The sequence below is a fragment of the Bombyx mandarina genome, chromosome 17 (genome assembly GCF_030267445.1).
Source record: "Bombyx mandarina strain Sakado chromosome 17, ASM3026744v2".
In the NCBI taxonomy this organism is placed as follows: Eukaryota; Metazoa; Arthropoda; class Insecta; order Lepidoptera; family Bombycidae; genus Bombyx; species Bombyx mandarina.
The window spans coordinates 6,774,990-6,783,517 of NC_143223.1; the positions used below are offsets into that span (position 1 = coordinate 6,774,990).

Genomic DNA, 8,528 nt, shown 5'->3' on the forward strand with positions numbered 1-8,528 from the left:
AAAGAAATATTAGAGACAAACTTTATTAGCAGTTTACAGACGAAAAATCTTAAGTTAATTTATAGACATATCGTTTTACAGTTACTCGGCAGTAGCCAACAAATGTTTGTGAACGCATTCCTCTTTGTTAATGAGATGTGTTGTTTTATTGACAAGTTGCATCAATGTGTTCAGATTGTTCGACCATTCGTTGAGACGATCTGACGCGTCCATATTCAGACTGTAACGAAAATAATAGACTTATGTCACACTTTTTTTATTATACAGTTTCTCAGATTAAATTTCATCATCACCTTCATTATCAGCCTATAGCAGCCCACTGCTGAACATAGGCCCAAAAAACGTGCTTAATTAACATAAAGAAAGTATGTACATATTTAATAACCAAAAGTGAATTCAATATCGACACTTAACATTTCACAATATCAACATTTAACATTTTGCATGACATAATGCAATGACTATAGTATTTATCTGAAAACAAAGGCCTATTTTTTTGCTTTCTGTCACGCCCCACCATTTGCTTCCGCAAGGCTGTCCATTCGCAGAAAGCGAAAATCGCTTCCATACATTATAAAATATGCTGTCGTTCGACTAGTCTATACCGATTTGTGTGACGAGAACACGCCGCCACCCCTACCTTGCAATACTGGCTGTAAGCATAGGCATCGCCGTGGTCAAGTCACATCCAAAGCGATGGCACTTTTTCATACTTTCCAGTGCGGATCGCTGAGATATCTTTCATACTCAGATGACACTAGAACGGGGTGAGATCATGCCTTGGGCATGGAGGCCGGCTCGCCAATGGTAATGAGCAACGCCTCTGTCCTAAAGATGGCGTTATAGTAATCTCAATTAGCCATGACCGTCCTAGATCAATGAGCCTCATCAGCAGCTTTGCCAGAATAGGGCCATCGTCCATTCCACTCCTCTCTATGATGGGGCGGCACGTCGCCTGGTCAGACTTACAGACACAGTCTGTATATGTATATGGGTATATACACATTTCAGATTTTAACAAATCGTTCCCGAATATGAAGAAAAGTTATGCTCTATCTATATGGTGATTCTTTATAATAATATGATGAATAGAATACATACCTAAAGTGTACAACGCCAGCTGGACGATCGATCTTGGCTTTAACAACTGCACTCACAACAAGCTGACTCAGGGCCTCTTCTGTCTCCGTCTCGCTCAGACCGAGAAGTTCACTCATGCGTTTGAGCGTGATGCGAGTATAGTACATTGACATTATGCGGATATTCTGCAATGATAAAATTACAATTCCATTTAGTTTATTGCCTTCGTACGCAGACAAGTGATCTGATCTTAGGTAGTCGCTCATGGACTTCAGCAATGCCAGACACAGCCAAGCAGCTGCCTACTGTTGAGAACTCTCCACAATATATATTTATAGCGATCGGGAAACATTGAGGAGGGAAGTTCATTGTAGGGTCGGATGGTACGTAGAAACAATATCTCTAGAAACGCACTGTCGATGATGCAGAAGTTACAGATAGTATGAATGAACTCCACCCCAGTGGCAAGAGAAGCGATTTTAAAAGAAAATAAAGGCATCCATCCTATTCCTCAGAGCACTCTCTGTGGAACATATAGTACAAACTCTCCATTCTATGTATGTTAGGCAGTCTCAACAGCCTATTCTGTTATTCTTATAGCTCACAGTGCATTTAGTGGTAATTAATTAATGAAGAACTCGGAACGTAAAAATCGTCACCCATTTTGTAATACGAAATGAAAGTCGCAATTGTATTGTAATACGGCCAGCCACCGCTCTAGACCTGAACGCACGAATGCGCTGTGGTAAAAATAAGTAGAATTTTAGAGCTCACCCATAACAAACTAGATATTTAATATCTACTAGCTGACCCGGCAGACTTCGTAATGCCTCAATCGATAAATAAAAGACCTAAACTTTTGTATAAAATAAAGTTAAAACAAATAAAAGGAATCCGTCCGACAGGGACACATCAAAGGAAAACAAAATTGTTATTTTTATTTAATTCCGGGCATTTTCATATTTATCTACCTTTTAAACCTTCTCTGGACTTCCACAAATAATTCATGACCAAAATTAGCCAAATCGGTCCAGCCGTTCTCAAGTTTTGGCGAGACTAACGAACAGCAATTCATTTTTTAAGTAAATACAATTACAATAACGGATATCTTATAAAAATATGTTAATGTCATACTAACATGTTCAACAACTCTGTTCTTAAGATCGTTCCAGCGTTCTTGACCCTTGTCGTCTGACGCGTCAAAGTACGGTGTGGCCCGAAGCATCTTCTCGTAAGAAGAACATAGAGTATTCCATCTGATGATCTCAGGATTTATGAATAGACGTAACAATTCTCTGAAAGTTATAAACAGCTTAGATAGACATAAACACATACAGTTGTTTTGATTTCTGGCAATACATTTCAATAGACTATTGTTTTAAATAAGAGCTCACGGCACACCTGGTGTCAAGTGGTTAACCGAACCCAAACACCTTAATAGCAACTTAACTGGAAATATGAATTCAAAAATAGGCATGGTGGAGGTATTTATCCATGTGGGCTTTCAAGGCACTCTAATACCAAGAATTATGTAAATAAATATTTTTGCAATTTGATTTATATGACATTGTTTTTTGTTCCTCATGGAAGTCATTTGTGATGATATCTTAATTACCTATTTGATTACAAAAATCGGTACCTCTAGCCTGCAGGACATGATTGCATGATTGCTTGATACAAATGCACCAGGTGTTTTAACTTTTGGGCCATTATAACTACAATACTCACATTCAGAGTCAGTATCTTTATTTACTTACTTATAATCAGGAAGTTTATCCAGCTCCTTATCTTCATTTACTCTATGTGTGAGATCTGCCTGTTCATTGTCATATGGTGCCAATATAAGGAATACAACACTGCCAATAAGCGCTTCAGGGCCCGCAGCAGTTCCTAAAGCTCGGAAATGCCGACAGACTGACAGATATTGTCCATTATGCTGGTCCACAGCTATCATCAGTCGGTAAAACTTCTCTTTCAGCTCCTGAAAATAAAAATAAAATGTGTATTCAAAGCAATAATTAATATTGAATTATTTGAGGGTTAAACACTATTGTTATCCAACAAATAATATGATAGATGCAGCCTACTACTAACTATGCATGTATGTTTTTTTTTTAAACAGATCACAAGGAATTATGTAGTTGAAGAACTAACCTGAGTATTTTCGTCTTCAAAAAATTTTGTATTGATTTTCTTTGATATGATCTGTGTACGGACATAATCTTTGATAGCAAGACACAATCTCATCTGTTCCAGAATTAACTCAACTTTTTCCCTCTTGTCCATTGAACCATACGTCTCTACTTGAAGTTCTTGTATTATTTTTGCAGCCTCTGCTACATTGTCTTCTTCTTCTCGAATTTTGGCTAAAATATGAGTCAGTCTCGCTCTTTCAACTTCTACATAGATCTTTCCTTCTGTTATGGTTCTCAATGTTTCAATTAGTTTTATCTTTGTTTCTTTATCAGGTGTTTTGTCTACATAAGTGTAGCATTCCTGAACCATTTTGACAACAGCTTGTTTCAATTGGGATCTGGAAACATTTTAATGTAAAAAATACCTGATCATAGTCAGTATTTTTCATTTTTGAATGCTATTACTGTTTTTTTATTCCTTTATTTTTTTTACATATTTATATTATAGTTATAATTATAAAAATATATTTAAATATTTTCCTATTTCCTAGTTAAAATAAATTTCACTATAGTTAATATGAAATTGAAGAACTAAGAAAGATGAATATTATGTTATATTTTTTGTGACATTTTGAGGATGTCTCAGAAATCATGGTATAAAAATAACAATACTCTCATAATTAATCATTAGAATTACACAAACCCAAACTAAACTATATAAATTTATTTACTACCTTCTTTTGGACAAAACAACTATATGATCATTGAGAGCAGACCAGTTCTTAGCTTCAAAATATATCTGAACCACTGTCACTAGGATTCTTGAAGTGGAAACCATATCGGCACCCTGGAAATAGCACCACATTATTAAATTACAAATTTACTATAAATCACTGTACTATTTATATTGAAAATTCTAGAAATAATAATATATGTATAAAATGTCAATTACTGAACAACTTGTGTTGTCCAGATCCAATCACAAAATAAATGCCACCGTTAACCGAATGAGGTGGAAATAACCACCATAATTAAATAATTTCTTGATAAAGTTTCCTTTGACCACATTTAAGAGTATTCAGACTAAGATTATGTTTTTGTCTCTTCATAATAATAAGAAAGTATTCATGTATATAGATAGTACTTGGCACCAACCAGCTTATACCAATAACCTTAAGCTTGCACTCCCAGTATTCTACAGCAATTTCAAACATATGGTTCATAAGCTTCATTTGTTTTCATTATGCTTTTTTTTTTAAAACATGGAAATCTCTTTCAAATGTTCAATTTGATAAGAGTTACGATGAATTAGATATGGTATTATTCATTCAATTCACTATTCAACACAACACTACTAATGATCTATTTTATTGAAAGTATTTTTTTCGTTTTTAACCTTACAATATTATAAACCTTAATTAATGGTAATTGGTAGTTTAAAAATAGTAACAGAAAAAGGAGTTTAGTAGAATAAGAAGATATTTAAAATTTGCTAATTAACAAGAGCAGAAAATATCAAAATTTTGTAGGGATGGTTTTATGTTAGAATTACTTTTATATTGGAAATTAGTATTAGTGACTTGCAATTTTCAATCAATACAGTACTTACAGTCCTAGTCTGTTTTTCAAGAGCCAATAACTGATCGATAGCTTCTTGAATTTTGCCTTGGGCTGCCCATGATTTCCACAAGGGCAGTTTCTCATCACATGTTGCACTATAGTCCACCTTAAAATTAATAATGTTAAATTATACTAATAATAAAATAGCTGATGATATTTTAAAGGTAAGTTTGCTTAGGTAAAAGTTCCAAACAGCAAAATTCTTACAATTGGTTACCGAGTAATATTTGTTCTCTGGAAAATCTACCCATTTTCTTTATCCTAAAATTGCAAAGAACAACACACACATGTAATGAACGCTTATACTGTAAACACAATAGGGTTAAGTCTAGTAATGAATATAGCCTCATTTGTGAACTTACTTCCATTTTTATTATTTTTCCACTAGCATCGAGACCGCCGATATCTCCGTTTGTAGTCATTTTGAAAAACTGAAACATAAAACATAGAATTAGACCAAGTGAGTTTTGGCAAGTGTTTATTGGTTCATTATTTTAAACATAATTATGTATATGTGTTTATACCAAAACAATCTTCTGAACTCAGTAAACGTAACAATACACAAAATAATTGCCTGCGTTATAAATTCTATTAATTTATCAAATCACTATTCGTATTCCAAACCCACAAGTCATGATCTCTAAATTTTCAAAGCTTTCAAACGTCAGTGTCAATTTTTTTTTTATTAATGGCTTAGATTTTTATTTTTTAGCCATGTCTTTATATAAAATTGTTCATTTTCAATCTAAAATAATTTCGAATAGAATGAAATGAAGTTAATTACTCGGAAATTATCGTCAATTGGGAAAATTTTAAATGAAATTACATGAGATGAGATGAGACGAGACGAGACGAGACGAGATGAGATGAAATGAAACAAAATTTCAGTAAATGATGGGACTTTATTGAAGACTCTTCAATGCACTTTTTAGAAGAGGCTGATAATTTACGTTCAGTTACTTTGTTGGTTTTCCCCACACTTTTGTACTTTCACAAAAAACACACAGTTATAACCATTAGTACATGATCAAAACACAAACCGAAACTGCAATAACAAATAAGTGGCACAAAAATATATTTATTGACTCCAACCAGGAATTGTCCAGTATTGTACGGTAAAATAGTCATGATCATTAATTACTTGACACAGGAGGTGGTCAAGGGCTGACAGTTGGGAAACTAATCATAAATCGTGCCTACGTAGTTCGAGTTTTGGCGTGAGTCTGAATATCTTGTCGTGTATTGCTTTACTATTATTTTGCTTTACTTATCTATTGTTTGTTTGGAACGTATACTTCTGTGGCTTAAAAAGATGTAGTAATGTGTCAACAAGCGATTTATGTTTGTGAAAGTCTAGGAAAACGTCATGAAATCGCTTGATAAGTTCCCAAGTTCCCAAAACATATTCAAAAACTGGAAAAAATATATAAAAATGTAGAAAAGGAATATCATTAAGTAAGAGTAAATTAACCCTCAGGAACAGCCCACTGAGTTTCTCTTCTGACCTTCTTAATGTGTCGTGATTCCAATTCAATGGTAGATTTAGCGAAGAACTGTCCTTACTAGGGCCAGTGTTAGCCATTATCTCAGGTTGAGCCCCGTTAGTTCACGCAAAAGTGGGAATAGCCCTTTGTCAATAGTTATCTAATAATGAATTGGATTACTACTATTAACAATCGCCGATACGGGTAACGAGCCTACGGACCACCTGGTGCTAAGTTTCTTATACGATACGATGAGTTAAATAAGTGTATCATTAGAAAAATTGGTGCCTATAGGATTTGAGAACGGGCGGCATGGCCCCAGGCCTAATAAAAGCAAGCATGAGTTACTCAAGGTTAACCATTGAACTTCACAAATCATTAAGCCAGCCATTTTTACATCTTCACTAACTTATACTAACTTAGTTTGTTATTAAATTTTTAGTTATTAATTTTGATACAATCCGAGTATTCCGACAATTTTTTTCAAATTTTAATGGGGTTGGCCGGTTAAAGCTTTTCTCAGATGTCGCCAGCGTAGCTTGTTCCCTTGTCACAGAGAGCCGCCATTTTGTGTGTTTTGCGTTCGTGATATTTCGGCATTTTGTGACTTTGATACGGTTCTTATTACTTTCTAAGTAGTGCTAAACAGTTTTACAACATGTATTCCAACTGGATAGTTAAAGAATTAAAGGAGGAGTTGAGAAAACGTGTTGCATCTTTACGAAGAAAAAAAGTGGATTTTGTCGAAAGGTACAATGTTGATGTTTTATTTTAACTTAGAAAACTTCTCTCAAACTGTTTCCGGTAGCTATTATAATAATAATATTAAATTGTGTACCTTAGGAACTTTATTCCTTGTAGCATGTGCAAAAAGAATTGCTCATATTACACACATTACCTACCAACTAATGTATTATTTTGCTTTTTTCAGATTAGAGCTACATGACCAAAATTTTAATTTTGAAACAAAATGAAAAAAATGCTCTAGCAAAATATGCTAATATATATGATTTGCTAGTGGAACCATGTGGCATTTTCAATAGCCAAGAGCGCCCATATCTTGCTGCATCTCCTGATGGCGTGTTGGGCGAAGAAGCTATAATTGAAGTGAAATGTCCATACGCTAGCAGAAAACATGAAATAAATATAACAACGGTGCCTTACTTAGAACAATGTAACGGGATATTGTCTCAAAAAAAAACCTACCCATATTATTATCAAATCCAAGGACAGTTATACTGCTCAGGCAAAACATAGTGCAACTTGGTCATTTACACCTACAAGGACATCAGTGATTTATGTTGAAAAAGACAATAATTTTATAAATAATATGTTAAATAAATTAGATATCTTTTATGAAAATATTTTCAAAGAAGCATTGTATGAAAAACATCTGTATTATAACTATACACACTTGTCGAAATAAAAAATCAGGAATATTTTTAATTATTTTTATTGACAATTCCTTCTCTAATATTACATAAGTAACTTCTCTACTTTTTGTTTCTTCAGAAACTGGTTTCATATTCCATGAAAATATAGATGGTACAGCACCTTTCTTCAGATATTTATGTTAATGTTTGACACTTACAACACAAAGAATAACATTTAAATATACTATCACAAGGAAACCTGACCATAGTTTCAAAATATTTGTTATTGCAATGGATGCAGCGATTTAGATAGAACTTTCAATAGTAACAGCTGATAATGAACAATAGCTCATGAGGAATGTGTTTCCTCCAGTCTGATTTTGTGTTTGTTAAAAGGTTCCTTACAGCATAAATCTACTTGCAAAATTTGTTAGCAACTAATAGTATGCCTAACTAATTATTATTGGATTTTTTTAATAAGAGAACAAAGATGTGTGCTACACCTAGTCATGCATTATAAATATTTGATAGAAAGAAGCATACCTGTGTATTTACTAATGTTTTCATAGTCAGATTCCACAAAGTGTTTACGACATAACCTCGAACTTTTTGTGGGAGTACTTTTTTCGCGTCAAATGGCCTTTAACCACAGTCTTCTAATTTTCTTGTCCTTTGGGAATTGATGTACTCCAATTTCTGAGCATATTGGTACAAAACAACGCGTCATTGTGCTTAAAATAATTTTTAATCAAAAATTCCAATACAAATATTGAATGTTATGGGAACAATGCACACCAGCGCCACTTTGACAGTTGCCAACCCCATTGTAAAGATTC

At 33.8% G+C, this 8,528-nt stretch overlaps 1 protein-coding gene across 2 annotated transcripts; it reads right to left on the minus strand.

Annotated features, from left to right (window-relative positions):
- Positions 1 to 4: 4 nt before the first annotated feature.
- Positions 5 to 5,557, minus strand: Rpn5 (regulatory particle non-ATPase 5). 2 transcript variants are annotated; one of them, XM_089734113.1, is made up of 9 exons: positions 5,360 to 5,557; positions 5,198 to 5,266; positions 4,825 to 4,941; positions 3,950 to 4,062; positions 3,235 to 3,613; positions 2,838 to 3,061; positions 2,219 to 2,375; positions 1,102 to 1,265; positions 5 to 220 (listed from the first exon to the last, which is right to left on the minus strand). In XM_089734113.1, exons 2-9 carry the CDS (start codon positions 5,255 to 5,257, stop codon positions 82 to 84), a joined length of 1,353 nt encoding a protein of 450 aa, XP_089590239.1. In that variant the 5' UTR covers positions 5,258 to 5,266; positions 5,360 to 5,557; the 3' UTR covers positions 5 to 81. The 2 variants fall into 2 exon arrangements, with proteins under 2 accessions (XP_089590239.1, XP_028044038.2); XM_028188237.2 differs by having other exon boundaries at positions 5,198 to 5,272; positions 5,360 to 5,473.
- Positions 5,558 to 8,528: the final 2,971 nt, after the last annotated feature.